Source organism: Ovis aries, chromosome 6 (assembly GCF_016772045.2).
Source record: "Ovis aries strain OAR_USU_Benz2616 breed Rambouillet chromosome 6, ARS-UI_Ramb_v3.0, whole genome shotgun sequence".
Taxonomy (NCBI): Eukaryota; Metazoa; Chordata; class Mammalia; order Artiodactyla; family Bovidae; genus Ovis; species Ovis aries.
Window position 1 is genome coordinate 105525031 of NC_056059.1, and position 23044 is coordinate 105548074.

At 44.3% G+C, this 23044-nt stretch overlaps 1 protein-coding gene across 1 annotated transcript; it reads left to right on the forward strand.

Moving 5' to 3' along the window:
• Window positions 1-2405: 2405 nt before the first annotated feature.
• Window positions 2406-16468, forward strand: TMEM128 (transmembrane protein 128). Its single transcript, XM_015096628.3, has 5 exons — window positions 2406-2532; window positions 4053-4194; window positions 8681-8839; window positions 14058-14166; window positions 15846-16468. Exons 1-4 carry the CDS (start codon window positions 2436-2438, stop codon window positions 14155-14157), a joined length of 498 nt encoding a protein of 165 aa, XP_014952114.2. The 5' UTR covers window positions 2406-2435; the 3' UTR covers window positions 14158-14166; window positions 15846-16468.
• The last annotated feature ends 6576 nt before the right edge of the window (window positions 16469-23044 follow it).

Genomic DNA, 23044 nt, shown 5'->3' on the forward strand with positions numbered 1-23044 from the left:
AACCACCAAAGGGGAAACTGATCAGACCTGAACACACTACATATGGAAACCCTGGAATGCCTGAGATGCTCTTGGGAATATTCAATTACAGGGAGACCCAGCGCTGACCTTTTCGCAAGGAGACAATCAACAGAAGACCGTATTTGATGAGGAATTCACTTCCTGTTAACAAGGCTTCTAACCTTGTACCAGAGAGAAGAGAAGGGAGGGCAAAGACCCCAGGTGGCTTTGAAGAGGTGAACTCTGGTTATTTACGAGTCTGAAAAGAAAAAGGGGTGGGGGGGAAGCAAGACAGGAAAAAGAAGGTATTGTGTAGAAAGGCCATATGATCCACCCAGCTGTTAAATCCTATGCACAGAAGCGTTTGCTATAAAGGCTGAGGAAATGATACTAATAAACCTGCAGAAACTTGACATTCTTTTCTTGAATATTTATTACATTTCTCCTGCAAATACTCAGGACATATAGAAGATATTAAAAAGCAACCACTAATTCAAATTTTACTTCTGGGGTGACTTTTTGGACTATCCATCCCTGAATATAACCCACCTCAAGCCACTCAGTGATCTCCACACAGTCCAGCAGAATGAAGGGCTGTCCTTTATGAATTGAGTCACTTAGTCATGTCTGACTCTTTGCGACCCCGTGAGCTGTAGCCCACCAGGCTCCTCTGTCCATGGGATTCTTCAGGCAAGAATAGGGGAGTGGGTTGCCAGTGCCTTCTCCAGGGAATCTTCCCGACCCAGGAATCAAACTCAGGTCTCCCACATTGCAGGCAGATTATTTACCATCTGAACCACCAGGGAAGCCCGTTATTCAGCCCGTATACAGTATCTCTGTCATCGCCTTGTATGGAAATTTTCTCCTCCACTAGATCTAACTTACCTCTGTCCTCAGCATTTTAGCAGATGTAGCTGCTCAGAAAACGTTTGTTGACTGAATGAATAAAATGCTTCCACACATTTATATAAACTGCTCTCTACTGTAGTAAGTCTCTGTGGTCATTTTTAGCCCAAGGAGCTCCTCAAGTGCAACCTTATGTCTTATCCATCTTATCTCCATTGTCTAGCAAGGTGCCTAAGGGTTCCTTATGGAGAAGGCAATGGCACCCCACTCCAGTACTCTTGCCTGGAAAATCGCATGGACGGAGCCTGGTAGGCTGCAGTCCATGGGGTCGCACAAAGTCCTACACGACTGAAGAGACTTAGCAGCAACAGATAGTAGGTGCTCAGCAAAGGTTGGAAGGGTTAAGAACAAGATTTCTCAACAAATGACAGGGTAGGAAGGAGGCAGGAGACTAGTAAACAGGATTAATTCTTTTGCTTGATTTTTTACAACTCATAACTTTATGTATTTGCCTTTGAAATATTTTTTAAATTTTATTTATTGGCCATACTGCTGGGGCATGTAGGATCTCAGTTCCCTTACCAGGAATGGAACCCCATGTCCCTGGCATTGGAAGGCAGAGTCTTAACCACTGGACTGCCAGGGAAGTCCTGTAAACAGGACTATTGATGGAGTAAAACTTGTGAATTTGTGGCAAGAGCCTTTTTCAGTTTATGAGCATTACTGATGGGAAATGGTGGGTTCCTGGCCAAATACCATGTACATGAGTTTGAGCAAACTCCAGGAGACAGTGAAGGACAGAGAAGCCTGACATACTGCAACCCGTGGGGTCGCAAGGAGTCGGACACGACTTAGTGACTGAACAACCACCGGTTTAGCTTCCACGATCCTGGCTGGGGGCAATTTCTCACAAAAGTCCTAAGAAGTGAGCGAACACAAACCACACACAGGTGCTTCATATTTAAACCTCCAAACATATCCATGAAGCAGGTATAATCCCCATGGTACAGAAGAGCAAACAGGCTCAGAAAGGTTTTTATTTCTTGCCCGGAGTCCGCCCAAGCGGTCAGTGCCAGGCCCAGGCTCCACCGCAGGCTCCCAGCCCCGGCCCCGGCCCAGCGGTCCTTCCCTCCTCCTGGGCGTTCTCTAACCCTTTCAAGTCTAGCTGGGCGATTCCTGAGGAGGAAAGAAGCTGACGGGCTGAGACACTATTGGCACAGGGGAGCCACGGAGGGGTCCGGATGCAGAGAGCGGGACGCAGCCAAGTACCAAGGCAGGGACCGACAGTCCCGCCCGCGCGCATCCGCCGGCCTGTTAAGTTTGATCCTTCTGGGCTTCCGTAGCTAGGAATAAACGGAGCGTCTTTCGTTTGAGAAAGGTCAAAGTTTCGAAATTCAAATCCTGTTCGCAAATTTGAGCACGGAGACAGCGAAGCCAACGCTACCCTACGTTCTTACCAACTAAAACCTAGAAGACAACATAGTCTCCACTTTTCATAGACGGGAACCCCCTCCTTCCGCCCGGATGTCGCTACAGGAAGTTCCGGTGAGGTTAACGTCACTTCCGCCCTGTTTCTGGGTGGTGCCAAGATGGATGTTCTACGGGCTCGGGAGCAGCTGCGGCGGCGGTACTTGTTCCCGCCGGACGCGGAGGTCCCACTGGAACACGAGGGCTACCCCAGGCCGGGTGAGGCGCTTCCCCCGGGCACGCTTCGAGCCGCCTCGAGGTTCCCGTAGGCAAGGCGCCAGGAAACGGCCGGCCCCGCCGACCTCCCGCAGGCCCACCCATTCCGGAGGGACTGGGATTTGTTTTTATCAAGGCTTACCAAGTAGTTTTGCAAGTTAGGTATTTATCGTAAGAGAGCGTTAGAGGTCAGGTAGCCTTCCGCATCTTCATCTCAGCTGCGCTTCAGGATTCCCTGGAGAGCTGGTTTAACACCTATTTGGCAGTATCCATTAAAATAAAAAAAAATTTCCACTGGTTGTGTCTCTTAAGAAAAGAAGCATATTTGTAGCAGTACACAAGGACGTATGTGCGTGCAAAGTGTTTCATCTCCGCATTGCTATTGCTAGTTATAGCGAACGACTGGAAGCATCTAATTGTCCGTCAGCAGGGAGCTAGTTAAATACTCTTGGATATCCGTACGTCACACAGCAGGCCGACTTTATGTACCAATGTGGGTAATTTTCAAAGGGAGGCGCAGAACAAAGTATGATATACCACCGCTTGGGTTCAACCCAGATAACATGCGGTGTATGCCCTCCTGTAGATGCATAGAATATGCAGGAACTCAATAGACGTTGATACCGGTAGTTGCTTTGGGCTGGGGAACTGGGGTTAAGGATCGAAAGAGATTACATCTTAGATGTTTTTTGTCCTGTATGATGTTAAAACGTTCTGTATTTATTACCTTTAAAAAATAAACACAGAACACTTGATGATCAGACTTTCTGGTTTATAAATTTTGAGGATGTTTCCCAGAATTTGTATTATGAGTAAGGCGCTGGGGAATTTTGATGGTCAGCTAAAGTCAGGAACCTCGGATGCATACCAGTGGTTCTCACATGAACTGGGAGAGCGGGTATATCAGTCACCTGGGGAACTTGTTAGACCCCATTTGACCCAGAGCCAGCCAGTTGTTCTTTCAGATCGGGTCCCCGGTGGAAGGAATTTGACTTGTCCATCAGTAGTCTAGACAGTGTGGTGTTGGAACTGTACCTCCAGTGTGACCTTTCCACTTTTGAGGTGGCTCAAAGGTTGTGTTTGTTTAAAACAAGAAAATATGTAGTGTTTGTAAGTAGTGTTTTTGGAAAATCAAAGTCCATTTTGTGTTCTAATGTTTGTCACTTGCATTCTTCTGAATTAACAGGAATAATCACTTTCCTAGGCAATATATGAAGCACAACGTGAAAATTCCTACGCTACAGGATAGCATTATTTCCAAAAGACTGTTTAAGTAAATTTAGATCCAAAATTGATTTGGTGGAAAAAAGTTGATAATACTGAACAAGTTTTATAGCAGCTCCTATTATTTCCAAAAATATAAACCTATTTTGGTGGTTTTACAGAAGAAATTGATACTCTAATAGGAGAGAATCTGGCTGTTAGAAAGCTCTAGGAAATTATTTTATTTGACTTGAAATAGGTGTAATTTTTCCTGTGAAGCTAATGGTTACTTGATCAGTTGAAATCTCCCTTATTTGCAGAAACCTCTACAGCTGTTGAGAAAAAGGAGAAACCTCTTCCAAGACTTAATATCCATTCTGGGTTCTGGATTTTGGCATCCATTGTTGTTACCTATTATGTTGACTTCTTTCAAACTGTTAAAGAAAACTTTCACACCAGTAGGTAAGAAAACTTGATGGCTCTTATTTTTTCACATTATGTTTTGTTAGACTCTTAGTAAGCACCTGCTTTCTGCCAGCCAGGGTGTCAGAGGGGCTGGTGATACAAAGTTGAAAAAGAGTGCACGTCCTGGGCGTGTGCAACAGAGTGGACATTATTTCAGTGGGCCTTTTCAGCCTAGACATTTTGTGGGATGAGGAAGGCAGTGAATTTAAGAAGGACCTGCTGCTGCTGCTGCTGCTAAGTTGCTTCAGTCGTGTCCGACTCTGTGCGACCCCATAGACGGCAGCCCACCAGGCTCCCCCGTCCCTGGGATTCTCCAGGCAAGAACACTGGAGTGGGTTGCCATTTCCTTCTCCAATGCATGAAAGTGAAAAGTGAAAGTGAAGTCGCTCAGTTGTGTCTGACTCTTCGTGAGCCCATGGACTGCAGCCTACCAGGCTCTATCCATGGGATTTTCCAGGCAAGAGTACTGGAGTGGGGTGCCATTGCCTTCTCTGAAGAAGGACCTAATCATTTGTAAAACATGGAGAGAGAATGACTAAAGGTGTTTAGGAGATCAGATCCACAAGCCTTGGGAGGAAGGAATGAGAACTGTGGTGGGTGAGAATCAGGTCTCAGAGTTCATTTTTAGAGAGTAGTTAATGGCCAGTGAGGTACATGTACAGGCTGTGATTGAGCTAGAGTTGAGTTCACTGGTTCAAGAAGTGCGGCAGGATGTCAATTAGTCCATCATTGACGTAAATTGAGATCTCTTTCAGGAGCTGATGGTGGGTGCGGGGGCGGTTGGGGGGGAAAGGTTGTTGATCACCCTCCTGAGTCTTCACTGAATGTTTGAGAGTGTTCTGGAGGCCCCTAGATAACGGGAAAAGGTGGGGAAGTGTTGGTGAGTGTTAGAGCTCTATCAGGAGGGGTGGTTCTCTTAGAGAGCAAGAGTACTTGTCTGGAAGTAGGCCCCTAGATAACGGAAAAAGGTGGGGAGGTGTTGGTGAGCGTTACAGCTCTATCAGGAGGGGTGGTTCTCTTAGAGAGCAAGTGTACTTGTCTGGAAGTATCAGTAAGACTTCCCTGGTGGCTCAGATGGTAAAGAATCTGCCTGCAACGCAGGAGACCTGGGTTCAACTCCTGGGTTGGGAATAACCTCTGGAGAAGGGAATGGCAACCCACTTCAGCATTCTTACCTGGAGAATTCCATGGACAGAGGAGCCTGGTGGGCTACAGTCCATGGGGTCCCAAAGAGTCAGACGCGGCTAAGTGACTGACACACACACACCTCAGTGAGGCCAGAAAGGTGCAGACAGGACTGCCGATCAGGTGTTTTCACTGGGGATGGGGGCATACGGTTTTTCTCTGTCAAGGCCTTCAGGAGGGGCGGTGACTGCTGGAGGGGCACCTGTGGAGAGTGAGGGAGCAGGCAGCCAGGGGACAGCAGGGGTGGGGGGTTGATGTAAACTGTGGGAGGGAGAGAGCTTGTTCACTTTCCTTATCTCCACAAGCAGGAGCTTTCCCCGAACACTCCCCATCACTGCTTCCCCGTCCTGCCCCATCACTGCTCCTTCCCTGGGAGGTGCTGGACCTCCTGATGGGGTTTAGGATGAGAACCAGACTTGTAACTCAGCCCTTCTTTCTCTTCAGAGCCAGCTGCTCACAGGAAGCAGATTCTGGGATGCTTGTCTGTGCCATAGTTTTTGTTGTTGTTTGTTTTAGTATTTTTGGATCTCTTTTTCTTAAAATTTTTTTTAAAATTTGAGTTTTAATTGTTTTTTATTTTGGCTCCCCTGAGGTTTCGTTGCGGTGTGGTGCACGGCTTTCTTCAGTTGCAGTGCGTGGGGGCTTCTCTCTATGTGCGGCCTCTCTTGTTGGCGAGCACAGGCTCTAGAGACTTGAGCTGAGTAGTTGTGGTGCAGCGGCTCAGTTGCCCTGAGGCGTGTTTGATCTTAGTCCCCTGACCAGGGATTGAACCTGTGTCTCCTGCATTGGAAGGAGGATTCCTAACCACTGGACCACCAGGGAAATCCCTGCACCATCGTTTTGTGGGGCAGCCCTAAGATGAGAAGGTCTCTAGGTTTTCACTGTGTCTTGAAGCCAGTGGCTAAGTCTGTCTGTTTCTGGGTTTCAGTGTGAGGAAGCACTCTGTGACTGTTCACCAAAGCCATCTTCTTTCCATAGCTCCCATTAGTTAAAAAAAAAAAAAAGCTGACACTTGATCTTCATCAGCCTGGCTCCTTTGTCTCTCTCAGTTGGCTGGGAAAAGAGGGAACATTCACTTCAAACACTACTCGTATCAGCTGCCCCTTCGTTCACTGAATATTTAACGAGAACCTGAAGTGTGTCCAATTTTGGTGCCAGTGATGAACAAGGCACGTTGCTCACCCTCCACCAGTTCATTTTAGGCTGTGATAGATGAACAGGTCACGTGGTATGTACTGTGTTAGTGTATGAGTGTGTGTGGGATGACATAGGAGTGCCTTGAAGGGGCGCCTCATCTTGCCCAACCTCGGGTTGTTGTTGAGTTACCCAGTCATGTCTGACTCTTTGCGACCCCATGGACTGCAGCACACTAGGCCTCTTTGTCCCTCACCATCTCCTGAAGTTTGTCTTGGTTCATGTCCATTGCATCTGTGATGCTGTACAGCAATCTCATCCTCTGACACCCTCTTCTCCTTCTGCCCTCAATCTTTCCCAGCATCAGGGACTTTTCCAGTGAGTCAGCTGTTGGCATCAGATGACCAATATCCTGGAGTTTCAACATCAGTCCTTCCAAGGAGTATTTAGGGTTGAGTTCCCTTAAGATCAACTGGTTTGAGCTCCTTGCCGTCCAAGGGCCTCTCAGGAGTTTTCTCCAGCCCCACAGTTGAAAGGCATCAGTTCTTCGGTGCTCTACCTTCTTTACCATCCAGCTCTCACAACCGTGCGCCAAGCTTGTGAGGTGGGCGTCTTTGAGGTTTTAGGAAAGATGAGAGTATTTATCTATTTGTGTCCTTCTATATCCTTACATAAGAGAATACTAAGTATTCGCAGTTAAGGGAGATGGGAGGTGAGGAATAGCTCCTTCCACTGTGAGATGTTTGGGGGCGCCTGCAGGAGTAAGAAGCACGCCCAGGTGTGTGGCAGAGCCTGACTCAACCGCCAGATCAGGGCAGTGGGGCATGAAAAGGAAGTGGAAGTCATAGGTCTATCCTCGAATAAGTGTCATCTTAGAGGAAAAGAGACAGAAACACCCACTCAGAGGCTGAGAACTTTGAACAGCGTTGTGTTCTTGGCTAAGGCCTCAGTTCACGGGGAGTTGGAGCAGCCAAGGCGTGAGAGCGCTGCCCAGAGGTGGTCCGTGGAGGCTGCCTTCTGCTTCCTCGAAAAGGGTTCTTTCCTCTGATTTTCCAGATCCGGTCACATCCCGGTGACTGGCCGGGACTGATGAGGGTTCTCCACATACACTGAGCCAGGCCTTGGATGGAGTTGGAAGGAGAAAAAAGCCATTGCCCCTTGGGGGAGTACTAGGAGATAGTCTAGGAACGGGAGGGTTTCGTTTAGAAATCTTTTATGACAGGCAGTTTAACTCCTTCCAAACTGATTTTCAGTATTCCAAGAAACCCTGCCTGACTTGGAGAAGTTGATGGTATCTGTTGAAATATTTATTAATCTCACACTCAAAGCTTCAGAAACAACCAGAAAGCTGCTGTTTTTCCTGTATTTTTAAAGAAAATGCACTACTGTAACGAGGGCTCTTTTTTGGTTGGTTAGTTTATGAAAGAGTGTGTGTGTGTGTTTAAAGCCTTCCTTTTTCATCCTTTCTTGCGTATCACTCCCATATTTCTCGCCCATTTCCTACTAGACCTAGACCTTCTGAAACCTGGGATTGAGGAACGGCGTCCCTCTGTGCCCCTTCCCCAGTTGACACCTTCTTAGAAATAGGTATCTTGTCTATTAATGAAAACTTTTAAGATCCCTGATGTGCTAAGTGCTGTCATTCAGCACTTTAAAAAATAAATCATTTTAGTTTTGTGTCCATATTTGCTTAACAGCCACTGAATGTCTAGGCCAGCTTCAGGGAACTGAAGAGCCTTTATAAGTAGTTTATGTTGTCTACACCCAAGTTATGTGCACACAGTTGGGAGCAAAATTGCAGAACATGGGCTTGATCCGAAGAATCGTAAAGACACTTCCTTGCTCTAGTAGCAGGGCTGAGTCACAGCTGGCTGGTGGGACACCAGACACAGGTACAACCAGGAAAAGGGTGCAGAGCACGAAAAACCAAGCTGTCCCCCCGTGGTTGGCACAGGTCTCCCAATTCAGACCGCCTGTATGCAAAGAGCTTAGGAAACCTTCGTCAGGTACATACACTGTTAGGAACAGGATTGTTGCCGTTGGTATGGTTAGCCAGCAGCTGTCCTGTGTCACACTGGAGATGCGTCAGAAAAGACTCTCTGCCCTTGGGCCTCAGAGACGATGTACGAGTGGCTGACGGAAGGGTGTTCCTTTGTCTCTACAGTTGGTTTCTCTTCGGCAGTGCCTTGCTGCTTGTCAGTGTGTCGATTGCGTTTTTCTGCATCGTCTATTTGGAGTGGTATCGTGGAATTGAAGATTATGATATCAAGTATCCAGCACTGATACCCATTACAACTGCTACTTTTATTGTAGCAGGAATTTGGTGAGTTACCTTTGGAATGACTAATAAGAATAAAGATTGTTTGATCGAGTAGTGATATACATGGTACAGAATTCAACAGGGGGAAAAAGGAATAATGAGAAAGTAGTCTCTGATTTCTCTTTTCAGTAGTGTCTTTCTTTACTTGTATAGCAATTTAAAATACAAATGGTGACATGCTATATATATTTTGCATTTTGCTTTTTAAATCACTTTCATTGTGAAGTTTAATACAGAAAAGTAGAAGAATGAAAATTGTATGGCTGAGAGAATTATCATGCAGTGAGCCTTTGGGTAAACCCTAACGAGGGCAGGAGAACTGTGCCAGCCTCCTGTAACCCCTCCCCTGCCCCCCTGCCCCCCTGCCCCAGTCATTCCCTCTTCCTTCCTGCCCACAGGAGGACACTGTCCCCACCTTCCTGGGAGTTCCTTTCTTTTGCATCTCTTCAGAACTCTTACTTTTTTTGTTGTGTCCGTTTTTTTGAACTCTATAGAGATGGGTTGCTGTAGTATGTGTTCTTTTATCCTTGGCTGTTACATGCGACACGGTGTATGATTCCTCTGTTTTGTTGTGCGTAACAGTTGCTCATTTTCATTGCTGTTCAGCATTCCGTCCTATAACTGAATTCCAATAGATCCATTCTGCTCTTGATAGAATTTGGATTGTTTCCAGTTTGAGGTTATCATCTGTGATGCTGTTAAGTAAGACGTTAGAGACATATACAAGACATTCTTGTATGCGTGCCCCTGTATAATTCTGTCGGGCGTCTGTGTACACGCATACATATGTATACATAGGTCTCTCTAGAAGGGAAATCGTTGGCCTACTGGGTATGCATGCCTCCAACTTCAGTAAATAGTGCCAGACTGTTGTCCAAAGTGATCTCCTTTTTACACTGAGTTTGTATTTCTTCCGTATTGGTGCGTGTAGATGTGGTTCATTATTTTTATGGTTACATGGTTATCACTGCATGGACATAGCATGATTTATTTAACTAGCCTGATATCTTTAAAAAATTCTTTTGCTGTTATTAAAAATGCCACAATTAATATCCCTTTTCATACTGTTCATGGGGTTCTCAAGGCAAGAATACTGAAGTGGTTTGCCATTCCCTTCTCTAGTGGACCACATTCTGTCAGACCTCTTCAACATGACCCGCCCGTCTTGGGTGGCCCCACACAGCATGGCTTAGTTTCATTGAGTTAGACAAGGCTGTGGTCCGTATGATCAGGTTCGCTAGTTTTCTGTGATTATGGTTAGAGTGTGTCTGCCCTCTGATGCCCTCTCGCAACACCTACCGTCTTACTTGTGTTTCTCTTACCTTGGATGTTGGGTATCTCTTCACAGCTGCTCCAGCAAAGCGTAGCCGCTGCTCCTTACTTTGGATGAGGGGTATCTCCTCACGGCCACCCCTCCTGACCTTGAACGTGGAGTAGCTTCTCTCGGCCCTCCTGTGCCCGCGCAGCCACCACTCCTTGGACGTGGGGTTGCTCCTCTCGGCCGCCGTCCCTGACCTCAGGCATGGGGTAGCTCCTCTCAGAGTGCAAAAGTATGAGGTCAAGAAACACCTGGGGTGACAGGCAAATTTGGCATTGGAATATGGAATGAAGCAGGGCAAAGGCTAATAGAGTTTTGCCAAGAGAATGCACTGGTCATAGCAAACACCCTTTTCCAACAACACAAGAGAAGATGCTACACATGGACATCACCATATGGTCAACACGGAAATCAGATTGATTATATTCTTTGCAGCCAAAGATGAAGAAGCTCTATACAGTCAGCAAAAACAAGACCAGGAGCTGACTGTGGCTCAGATCATGAATGCCTTATTGCCAAATTCAGACTTAAATTGAAGAAAGTAGGGAAAACCACTAGACCATTCAGGTATGACCTAAATCATATCCCTTACGATTATACAATGGCAGTGAGAAATAGATTTAAGGGCCTAGATCTGATAGAGTGCCTGATGAACTATGGATGGAGGTTCGTGACATTGTACAGGAAACAGGGATCAAGACCATCCCCATGGAAAAGAAACACAAAAAAGCAAAATGGCTGTCTAGGGAGGCCTTACAAATAGCTGTGAAAAGAAGATAAGTGAAAAGCAAAGGAGAAAAGGAAAGATATAAGCATCTGAATACAGAGTTCCAAAGAATAGCAAGGAGAGATAAGAAAGCCTTCCTCAGCAATCAATGCAAAGAAATAGAGGAAAACAACAGAATGGGAAAGACTAGAGATCTCTTTAAGAAAATTAGAGATACCAAGGGAACATTTCATGCAAAGATGGGCTCGATAAAGGACAGAAATGGTATGGACCTAACGGAGGCAGAAGATATTAAGAAGAGGTGGCAAGAATACACAGAAGAACTCTGAACTCTACAAAAAAGATCTTCATGACCCAGATAATCAGGATGGTGTGATCACTCACCTAGAGCCAGACATCCTACAATGTAAAGTCAAGTGGGCCTTAGAAAGCATCACTACGAACAAAGCTAGTGGAGGGGATGAAGTTCCACTTGAGCTATTTCAAATCTTGAAAGATGATGCTGTGAAAGTGCTGCACTCAATATGCAAGCAAATTTGGAAAACTCAGCAGTGGCCACAGGACTGGAAAAGGTCAGTTTTCATTCCAATTCCAAAGAAAGGCAATGCCAAAGAATGCTCAAACTACCACACAATTGCATTCATCTCACACGCTAGTAAAGTAATGCTCAAAATTCTCCAAGCCAGGCTTCAGCAATACGTGAACCATGAACTTCCAGATGTTCAAGCTGGTTTTAGAAAAGGCAGAGGAACCAGACATCAAATTGCCAACATCCGCTGGATCATCGAAAAAGCAAGAGAGTTCCAGAAAACATCTATTTCTGCTTTATTGACTACGTCAAAGCCTTTGACTGTGTGGATCACAATAAACTGTAGAAAATTCTGAAAGAGATGGGAATACCAGACCACCTAACCTGCCTCTTGAGAAATCTGTATGCAGGTCAGGAAGCAACAGTTAGAACTGGACATGGAACAACAGACTGGTTCCAGATAGGAAAAGGAGGACGTCAAGGCTGTATATTGTCACCCTGCTAATTTAACTTCTATGCAGAGTACATCATGAGAAACGCTAGGCTGGAAGAAGCACAAGCTGGAATCAAGATTGCTGGGAGAAATATCAATAAACTCAGATATGTAGATGACACCACCCTTATGGCAGAAAGTGAAGAGGAGCTAAAAAGCCTCTTGATGAAAGTAAAAGAGGAGAGCGAAAAAGTTGGCTTACAGCTCAACATTCAGAAAACGAAGATCATGGCATCCTGTCCTATCACTTCATGGGAAATAGATGGGGAAACAGTGGAAACAGTGTCAGACTTTATTTTGGGGGCTCCAAAATCACTGCAGGTGGTGATTGCAGCCATGAAATTAAAAGACGCTTACTCCTTGGAAGGAAAGTTATGACCAACCTAGATAGCATATTAAAAAGCAGAGACATTACTTTGCCAACAAAGGTCTGTCTAGTCAAGGCTATGGTTTTTCCTGTGGTCATGTATGGATGTGAGAGTTGGACTGTGAAGAAAGCTGAGGGCCAAGGAATTGATGCTTTTGAACTGTGGTGTTGGAGAAGACTCTTGAGAGTCCCTTGGACTACAAGGAGATCCAACCAGTCCACTGTAAAGGAGATCAGTGCTGGATGTTCTTTGGAAGGACTGATGCTAAAGCTGAAACTGCAGTACTTTGGCCACCTCATGCGAAGAATTGACTCATTGGAAAAGATTGTTATTCTGGGAGGGATTGGGGGCAGGAGGAGAAGGGGACGACAGAGGATGAGATGGCTGGATGACATCACTGACTTGATGGACATGAGTGTGAGTGAACTCTGGGGGTTGGTGATGGACAGGGAGGCCTGGCGTGCTACGATTCATGTGGTTGCAAAGAGTCGGACGTGACTGAGAACTGAACAGAACTGAATATCCCTTTTCATAAACTAATACGTTGTCAGTGAATAAGATGGTTTTTTTATGTTTATAAAAGTATTTTATAACTTTCTCACTAAAGAAAAATCTGTAAATTACAGAAAAACACAAAGGAAGTAAATCCCATGGTTCCTGCCAGCCAGTGAGAAAACTATATTGAACATGGTGTATGGCCTTTTAGGGTTTTTTCCTCCCTTTATATTAATGGAATTTTAGTTTGGGGAAAACCACACACCTTTGTACATTCGTTGTCGTTCAGTTGCTAAGTGGTGTCCAACTCTTTGTGACCCCGTAGACCGCAGCACTCCAGGCTTCCCTGTCCTTCACTGTCTACCAGAGTTTGCTCATACTCATGTCCATTGAGTCACTGATACCATCTAACTATCTCATCCTCTGCCGTCCCCATCTCCTTTTGTCTTCAGTCTTTCTTAGCTTCAGGGTCTTTTCCAGTATTCAGTGTAAATGTAATTTTTCTGTGATTTATTTTATGTAGTTGAAGTTTATGGATTTTTGACATGTTACATTGTGATGTTATTATTAACTCTTCAGGAACAAGTGTAGACAGGTGTGTTATTCAACAATTTCTTAAGAAGGCTAACATCACCCCCAAGAATGTTACTTTATTTTTAGCACAGTAGGATTATAGTTATTTAAATTTCTACTTGTCAAAGTGTTATATATTAATCATCAACTCTCTGAAACACTTAATTGACTATAATTCTCCTTTATTAGCTTTAACTCTTAAAAAATGCAGTCTATAAAAATCATTTGCACTTCAGAAAGTATTTTATTCTTACCTTGGTGACAGGAATAGTGTTTTTCTCAATGGAAAATTTAATAGCAGCTTATAAATGTTTTTCAGTCTATTTCTAATGGGAAAATAAGCATCTTTTTTTTTTTTTCTCGTGATATTTTGGTGGTGTGTGAGATTGTAACACCAGGCTATGGTCATTTTATTTCATGTTCCTTCACAGACACTTAACTTTAAGAGACTGATGTCTCTGTTGAGCCAGCCCAGCGCTCATTAGATGAGCTTTCGTGATTCCAGTTCCAAGTACTTTGTGAACAGGTTGTGATATTTCCAGTATTGCCTAAATCACATATCTGAGAAGCTGTATATATATAAGTAAAGTTACCAGCTGAATGAACTTTCCCAGCCTGGGTAGAAAGTGAGTCTTCTAAATCTAGAACCTACAGTGCGGTATATTTGTATAGAGTACAGCTACAGTTGTCAGCAGTGTGGTTTTTTTGTCCTTTTCAGCTTCAATGTTGCTTTATGGCACGTGTGGTCATTTTTCACTCCACTGCTGCTGTTTACCCAGTTTATGGGGGTTGTAATGTTGACCTCACTCCTTGGATGACTTCTAAAGGTAAGATTTCTGGAATTGTAATTCTAATAAGGAAATAGTCTCTCATGACAGCTTTCAGTGAAAGTGAAAGTTGCTCAGTTGTGCCCGACTTTTCACGACCCCATGGGCTATACACTCGATGGAATTCTCCAGACCAGAATACTGGAGTGGGTAGCCTTTCCCTTCTCCAGGGGTTCTTCCCAATCCAGGGATCGAACCCAGGTCTCCTGCACTGCAGGTGGATTCTTTACCAGCTGAGCCACAGGCAGGCATAGCAATAACAGACGAGTGGATTATTTCAGCCATGTTTGCACCAAGCTGTTGCCCATGGAACTCTGGGATGAAAGGGACTGTGATCCCTTCCCTTTTGCATTATTTAGTTCTAAGTGGCTGCTTCTTAGAGAAGTCACCCCGCCCGTCCAAGATCTCATGAAGAGGGTACCTTCCACTATAGATAAGTTCACACGTTAGTCCATTTTCTGTCGTGGCCGACTTCCATCAGCTTCTATGCAGATGACTCTTAGCTAGATCATTCTTGCATGCATCTTCAGTAGCTCAGTTGTGTCCGACTCTTTGTGACCCCATGGACTGTAACCCACCAGGCTCCTCCGTCCATGGAATTTTCCAGGCAAGAATCCTGGAGTGGGTTGCCATTTCCTACTCAAGGGGATCTTCTTGACCCAGGGATCAAACCTGCCTCTTCTGCATTGGCAGGTGGATTCTTTACCACTGCACCATCTGGGAAGCCTGGATCACTCTTAGTTAATGGAAGTATAGAATTAATGGGCAGTTTTACCCAATTGAGAAAAAAGGTGTGTTTTCTAATTGTCCTGATTGCCGTATAAAAGGCTAATGGACGGCACATCAGCCTTTTCTTTCCAAGTTATAGAATTTCTGCCTCCCCACAGACCACTGCATCTCTGGGCCTGCCACCTCACAGTGGGGTCTGTTTGCTGATTGTCAGATAACTCATTTACTAAATAAGAATGTCCTGAGAGCCCTTACTCTGAATGCTCAGGGGCTTGGTAAAAAAGGCAGTCCTCTTTTCATGTTGCTGATGTCAGAACTCAGAGGAAATGTACTCCATGTGTCCATTTACAAGTATAAAACTGGGGCCCAGAGAAGTAAAAGTTAATATGCTCAGTTACTGGGGTGCAAATGACTGACATTTCAGCTCACAGAGTGTTCTCCCTTTGGAGTTTGTAAGGAAAGTCCCTGTAACCAGGTAAAGGAGAAATGGCTGTCCTCTCATTGGTCATCTGTCTGAAAATAGTTGCTCGCACACACATACCGCTGTGCGGAGTCCCCTCCACGCGTTGTACTGTGTCTGGGACCGTTTGGACTCTCACAGTCCGGCTTCTGTCCGTGTTGACCTATTGCCACAAAAACGTTCCCTCCTCTGAGCCTCTCTCTTTTGACTCTCTGGCTGTTCAGTATTGACTGTTTCCACGTTTTTGGGAATTATAAATATAGTTTAGAAAAAACACTAGATTGTGAATCTAGTAACAGAAGACTATACCTTCTTATTTACCCAAAAAGTGTGCAAGAGGTGCTAATTCTATGCTTTTGATTTACTGCTGACATCAAATTATACCTGGTAAGAGAGCCACAGTGTGTTGTAGACGGGGGGATTGAACTGTGTTTTGAAATATTAAATCCAACAGTCTAAGATAGATTGTCTCATTTGGTTTTTCTTTCAGGGGGAAGGGCGTGTCAGTGATTAACATCCTGCTAGCTGAAGGCACTACAGACACAGTGGTGAAGCTACAGTGTGTTTTTGCATCTACAAAGTGAATGGTTTCCTTGGAAGAATTTTAACTTTATAACTTTATAGCTGAAATCAGAATAAATTATATTTCATTTGCATATTTCTAAACTCAAGTGATTAGCGAATTTTTCAGACTCAAAGTATTCTATTCAAGACAGGAATAACTTAATTTGCAATGTTAATCTGTTTGGATCATTGGAGAAACTGTTGGTGTAAAAATTTAAACAAATTTTCATAGAGATGCATACTGTACTCCAGTATTATAGAGCATTTAAGGGCAACAATTCATTGTATGAAGTGACTGGCTGTGTATTTAAAGGTGTGATAGTGTCATGTGCCTTTAATCCAACTTCAGCAATTCCTATAAAATTTCATTTTGATAATAGTTTTGTTAGGGGGAGGACCAATCGAAAGGATTTGTGTTTTCCCAACTTGGGATTTTATCACTGTGTAAATTATTGGGTTTTTAGTGTTTGTTTAACATAGGAACTTTTAATCATTTTAAGTATGTGTAATTTTTTTCTTAATATTTAAATAAAATATTTTTATAGCTTTCTTGTGGGTTTTGTTAATATAAACTTTGGAATAGTTTCTGTTTTCAGCTATTAGTACTTTGAGTTGACTATAGAAATAAGTGTTCTTTTCAGAGAAGGCTACTTGGCCTTGCCAGGACCAGTGGAAGACAGGATCCACACTTTCAAATGCAAGTATGTTTACGTTAAACCTGAAACATCTTAAGCACTGTGACATCTTAAGTACCCTACATGGGTTTCTGCCCCCCCTGTACCCACCCTGGGGGTTTCAGGGATGGTGTTTCAGTCACTTGTGTCTGGCTGGGCTCACACCCTGTACTTTCCCTGCAGTAGTGGTTAATCTTGACCTTGCGTAGCAGTGAACCTTTCTCCAGCTGGAGGCAGGAAGAACATTTGAATTGTGGGTGATGGGAATAATGTTTATGAAACACCTGTTAACAGTGGCTGGCACACAGTAGGCACTCACCCAATAAATGGTAATGGAGAGGGATTGGAAGACAAAATCGACTTAAGGTCAGGAATGGGAATGGGCAGGCATGATCAGTAAACAGAATCAAACCCAATTTGTGTACACATATGGGAGGGTTTGTAGAGAGTCATTCCAGTTAAGCTGCAAAGTTAAGCAAAGGTCAGAGTCAGGAGGCTGAGTCAGTCAGTGATGGGCGGCTCCAGTGCAAAGCTGAGGGTGCAGACCCAGGAAGTGGGATTAGAGAACATGGGTTCAGACTCCCCCGAGAGAACCTGGGTGGAGCTAAGGGATAGCGCCCCAGTGACCACTCCTACAGATTCTTTGGGCAGATTCGGCAAGAAACCCCTTCCTTCCTTCCCTCTTATCTTGTGAAGTTTAACTACTTGGATAGAAACCTAAAGCTGAGAGTTTTTGTTTAATCCAGTTCATTACAACCCAGCCAGCCAATGCTGATACTGTGGCCAACTAGGGTGGTAAGGAGATGACTGTGTTACTTATAAAGAGACTTTTGAATAAATTTGCTTAAAAGAGATCATGCCCTGTCCCTGTTTCTGTAAAATAAGTGCTATGCAGACTGATTATGGGTCTTTTCCTGTTGTTGTTTTAGTCACTAAGTTGTGTCCAACTCTTCACAACCCCATGGACGTAGCCCACCAGGCTCCTCTGACCATGGGATTCTCCCAGCAAGAATACTGGAGTGGGTTGCCATTTCCTTTTCCCACGGATGTTCCCCACTTAGGGTTCGAAACTGGGCCTCCCACTGGGCCTCCTGCATTGGCAGTCCAGTTCTTTTAAATAAATAAACATTGTGTCAAATAAATAAACATTGTGTCAAGCAGTGTTGTTACTGCTTCTAAACAAGCCTGTGGGGGGACCCTCCACTCAGAATAGTAGTGAACAATAGAATTAACAGTTGTGAATGTTTATTGTGAGAGGCAAGGATATGATAGAAGCAAGGATGTGCTCTTAAAAATGTCCCTGACTGACAGTCCCAAGTGTCAAGACCAAGTCTTCGACCTGGGTTACACACTTCATCCAGGCCTGCCCCTCCCATGCAGCTGCTGACAAGGCTGTCTTGTGAAGAGTCCTCCAGGTGATTCTGCCCTGCAGCCTCAGTCCAAAACTATCCTGTTCTAATCATCACTTTGGACAGAGATGTCTCTGCAGAAGCTAGAATGTTTTAATTGTCTGGAAACACAAGAGGTAGTGGAATCGAACTTAGCTCACTAGGGTAAAAATCAGATCGAAGCTCTCCCTGGATCTGTGTCTGGGACCTAGCTTGGGAGGCAGTGGTCTTTCTTGGAGACTTAAAAGAGACTTTTAAACAGGATTTAGAGTCCTGGCTTTATCAGGGTTCCTTGGTTTTATGCAACAACAAAAAAAGGTCTCTGGCTATCCTTAAGCAAAAGAGAGATGCATTGAAAAGCTAAGAGCCACATCTTTATGAGTAGGGTTGTTTGGGGAAGGGGAATGGGTCTGGGGAGTAGGGGTTATTAGATGCCCTCTTTTGTGGCCACAGTTAGGAGAACTATCCTTCCCTTACACATGTGCCACAACTACAGAGCGGGGGGAACTGCAACTACGGAAGCCCGTGTGCCCTAGAGCCTGTGCTCGGCAACAAGAGGAGACACTGCGTTAGCAAGCCTGTGCGCATAACTGGAGAGCAGCCCCCACTCGCTGTAACTAGAGAAGAGCCCGTGCAGCAACGGAGACCTAGCACAGCCAGAGACCCAGCACAGCCAGAGACCCAGCACAGCCAGAGACCCACACACAGTCGCTCAGTCGTGTCCGACTCTTTGCAACCCCATGAATTGCAGCACGCCAGGCCTCCCTGTCCATCACCATCTCCTGGAGTTCACTCAGACTCACGTCCATTGAGTCCATGATGCCATCCAGCCATCTCATCCTGGGTCGTTCCCTTCTCCTCCTGCCCCCAATCCCTCCCAGCATCAGAGTCTTTTCCAATGAGTCAACTCTTCACATGAGGTGTCCAAAGTACTGGAGCTTCAGCTTCAGCAGCATTCCTTCTGAAGAAATCCCAGAGTTGATCTCCTTGCAGTCCAAGGGACCCTCAAGAGTCTTCTCCAACACCACAGTTCAAAAGCATCAATTTTTCGGCGCTCAGCCTTCTTCACAGTCCAACTCTCACATCCACACATGACCACAGGAAAAACCATAGCCTTGACTAGACAGACCTTAGTCGGCAAAGTAATGTCTCTACTTTTGAATATACTATCTAGGTTGATCATAACTTTTCTTCCAAGGAGTAAGTGTCTTTTAATTTCATGGCTGTAATCACCATCTGCAGTGATTTTGGAGCCCCCAAAAATAAAGTCTGACACTGTTTCCACTGTTTCCCCATCTATTTGCCATGAAGTGATGGGACCAGATGCCATGATCTTCGTTTTCTGAATGTTGAGCTTTAAGCCAACTTTTTTGCTCTCCTCTTTCACTTTCATCAAGAGGCTTTTTAGTTCCTCTTCACTTTCTGCCATAAGGGTGGTGTCATCTGCATATCTGAGGTTATTGATCTTTCTCTCCAGCTTGTGTTTCTTCCAGTCCAGCGTTTCTCATGATATACTCTGCATAGAAGTTAAATAAGCAGGGTGACAATATATAGCCTTGAAGTACTCCTTTTCCTATTTGGAACCAGTCTGTTGTTCCATGTCCAGTTCTAACTGTGGCTTCCTGACCTGCATACAGATTTCTCAAGAGGCAGGTTAGGTGGTCTGGTATTCCCATCTTTTCAGAATTTTCCACAGTTTCTTTTGATCCACACAGTCAAAGGCTTTGGTATAGTCAATAAAGCAGAAATAGATGTTTTTCTGGAACTCTCTTGCTTTTTCCATGATCCAGTGGATATTGGCAATTTGATCTCTGGTTCCTCTGCCTTTTCTAAAACCAGCTTGAACATCAAGGAGTTCACGGTTCACGTATTGCTGAAGCCTGGCTTGGAGAATTTTGAGCATTACTTTACTAGCGTGTGAGATGAGTGCAATTGTGTGGTAGTTTGAGCATTCTTTGGCATTGCCTTTCTTTGGAATTGGAATGAAAACTGACCTTTTCCAGTCCTGTGGCCACTGCTGAGTTTTCCAAACTTGCTGGCATATTGAGTACAGCACTTTCACAGCATCATCTTTCAGGATTTGAAATAGCTCAACTGGAATTCCATCACCTGCACTAGCTTTGTTCGTAGTGATGCTTTCTAAGGCCCATTGACTTCACATTCTTGGATGTCTGGCTCTAGATTAGTGATCACATCATCATAATTATCTGGGTCATGAAGATCTTTTTGTACAGTTCTTCCGTGTATTCTTGCCACCTCTTCTTAATATCATCTGCTTCTGTTAGGTCCATACCATTTCTGTCCTTTATCGAGCCCATCTTTGCATGAAATGTTCCCTTGGTATCTCTAATTTTCTTGAAGAGATCTCTAGTCTTTCCCATTCTGTTTTTCCTCTATGTCTTTGCATTGATTGCTGAGGAAGGCTTTCTTATCTCTCCTTGCTATTCTTTGGAACTCTGTATTCAGATGCTTATATCTTTCCTTTTCTCCTTTGCTTTTCACTTATCTTCTTTGCACAGCTATTTGTAAGGCCTCCCTAGACAGCCATTTTGCTTTTTTGCATTTCTCTTCCATGGGGATGGTCTTGATCCCTGTCTCCTGTACAATGTCACGAACCTCATTCCATAGTTCATCAGGCACTCTATCTATCAGATCTAGACCCTTAAATCTATTTCTCACTGCCACTGTATAATCATAAGGGATTTGATTGAGGTCATACCTGAATGGTCTAGCGGTTTTCCCTACTTTCTTCAATTTAAGTCTGAATTTGGCAATAAGGAGTTCACGATCTGAGCCACAGTCAGCTCCTGGTCTTGTTTTTGTTGACTGCATCTTTAGCTGCAAAGTATATAATCTATCTATCTATCTATCTATCTATCTATATATATATATATATATATATATATATAATCATCTGATTTCAGTGTTGACCATCTGGTGATGTCCATGTGTAGAGTCTTCTCTTGTGTTGTTGGAAGAGGGTGTTTGCTATGACCAGTGCATTTTCTTGGCAAACTCTATTAGTGTTTGCCCTGCCTCATTCCGCATTCCAATGCCAAATTTGCCTGTTACTCCAGGTGTTTCTTGACTTCCTACTTTTGCATTCCAGTCCCCTATAATGAAAAGGACATCTTTTTTGGGTGTTAGTTCTAAAAGATCTTGTAGGTCTTCATAAAACCATTCAACTTCAGTTTCTTCAGTGTTACTGGTTGGGGCATAGACTTGGATAACTGTGATATTGAATGGTTTGCCTTGGAGATGAACAGAGATCATTCTGTCATTTTTGAGATTGCATCCAAGTACTGCATTTCAGACTCTTTTGTTGACCATGATGGCTACTCCATTTCTTTGAGGGATTCCTGCCCGCAGTAGTAGATATAATGGTCATCTGAGTTAAATTCATCCATTCCAGTCCATTTTAGTTAGCTGATTCCTAGAATGTCAACGTTCACCCTTGCCATCTCTTGTTTGACCACTTCCAACATCCCAGGTTCCTATGCAGTATTACTCTTTACAGCATCAGATCTTGCTTCTATCACCAGTCATATCCACAACTGTAATTGTTTTTGCTTTGGCTCCATCCCTTCATTCTCTCTGGAGTTATTTCTCCACTAATCTCCAGTAGCATATTGGGCACCTAATGACCTGGGGAGTTCTTCTTTTGGTATCCTCTCATTTTGCCTTTTCATACTGTTCATGGGGTTCTCAAGGCAAGAATACTGAAGTGGCTTGCCATTCCCTTCTCCAGTGGACCACATTCTGTCAGGCCTCTCCACCATGACCCGCCTGTCTTGGGTTGCCCCTCAGGCATGGCTTGGTTTCATTGAGTTAGACAAGGCTGTGGTCCTAGTGTGATTAGATTGACTAGTTTTCTGTGAGTGTGGTTTCAGTGTGTCTGCCCTCTGATGCCCTCTTGCAACACTTACCATCTTACTTGATCATGATCTTAGATAATTAAAAATATCACAAAGTCTTCGATTCAGCTCAGTGAGTCTTGAGGTGGGGAAGCATTTGGCAGATTTTAGGAAATGTTTACATGGAACTTGTAAAAAACATAGCAACCAGGAATAGTTTGTATACACTAAAGACTAATTTTTAAGACGATTTACTTCTTCATTTTTGGCGGCACTGGGCCTTTGTTGCTGCACATGGGCTTTCTCTAGTCGCGGTGAGTGGGGGCTACTCCTTGTCGCAGTGCGTGGACTCAGCATTTTGCAGCTCATGGGCTCTAGAGCGCAGGCTCAGTAGTTGTGTCCCATGCTGGCTTAGTTGCCCCACAGCATACAGGATCTTCCCACAGCGGGGATCTAACTCGTGTTCCCTCCATGGGCAGGTGGATTCTTAACCACTGGGTCACTACCAAGGAAACCCAAGGACTAATTTTTAAGAGTAACATGGAAACTTACATTACTGTATGTAAAATAGACAGCGGGAATTTGCTGTATGGCTCACGAAACTCAAACAGGGGCTCTGTATCAACCTAGAGGGGTGGAATGGGGAGGGAGGTTCAAAAGGGAGGGGATATATGTATACCTATGGCTGATTCATGTTGAGGTTTGACAGAAAACAACAAAATTCTGTAAAGCAATCATCCTTCAATTAAATAAATTTAGAAAAACTGTAAAGTAACATAACAACAACAACAACACTGAACTGCAGGCTCTGGGTCAAGGGAAGATTGGGAGTTAACGGAAGAGAAAATTATTCTCCAGAGGGCCACAAAGATGTCATCTAAGTGACAGATTCAGTTCTTGAGGTTGAGGAAGAGGACTTTTCCAATTTCGCAGAAATGTCCTGAGTAGCTGTTTTGTTTCAAAAGCAATGTGAGTGACTAGCTTTTAGCAGAGCTGCAGCTTCTCCAAGCCTTTTCCTGCCTCGCTTTGGGTGTATTCATGATGTCTTGAGATCCATCGCTTATGTCTGCACGCCAATGTGTTGAACTGTTTCCCATCTTCAAACAAACACACCCCAAACAGGGCTCCCTCGTGCTTCTCCAGTTATTGACCACTTTTTGGGTCTCCTTTCCAGCAAAATAATTCTTTTATTTATAAAATAAAAGAAAA

Bases quoted from the DNA above. Each gene is read 5' to 3' on its own strand.
- TMEM128 (XM_015096628.3), top strand. From the start codon at position 2,436: ATGGATGTTCTACGGGCTCGGGAGCAGCTGCGGCGGCGGTACTTGTTC. The intron at 2,533-4,052 runs GTGAGGCGCTTC...CCTTATTTGCAG, and splicing joins CGAGGGCTACCCCAGGCCGG to AAACCTCTACAGCTGTTGAG. The intron at 8,840-14,057 runs GTGAGTTACCTT...TGTCCTTTTCAG, and splicing joins TTTATTGTAGCAGGAATTTG to CTTCAATGTTGCTTTATGGC.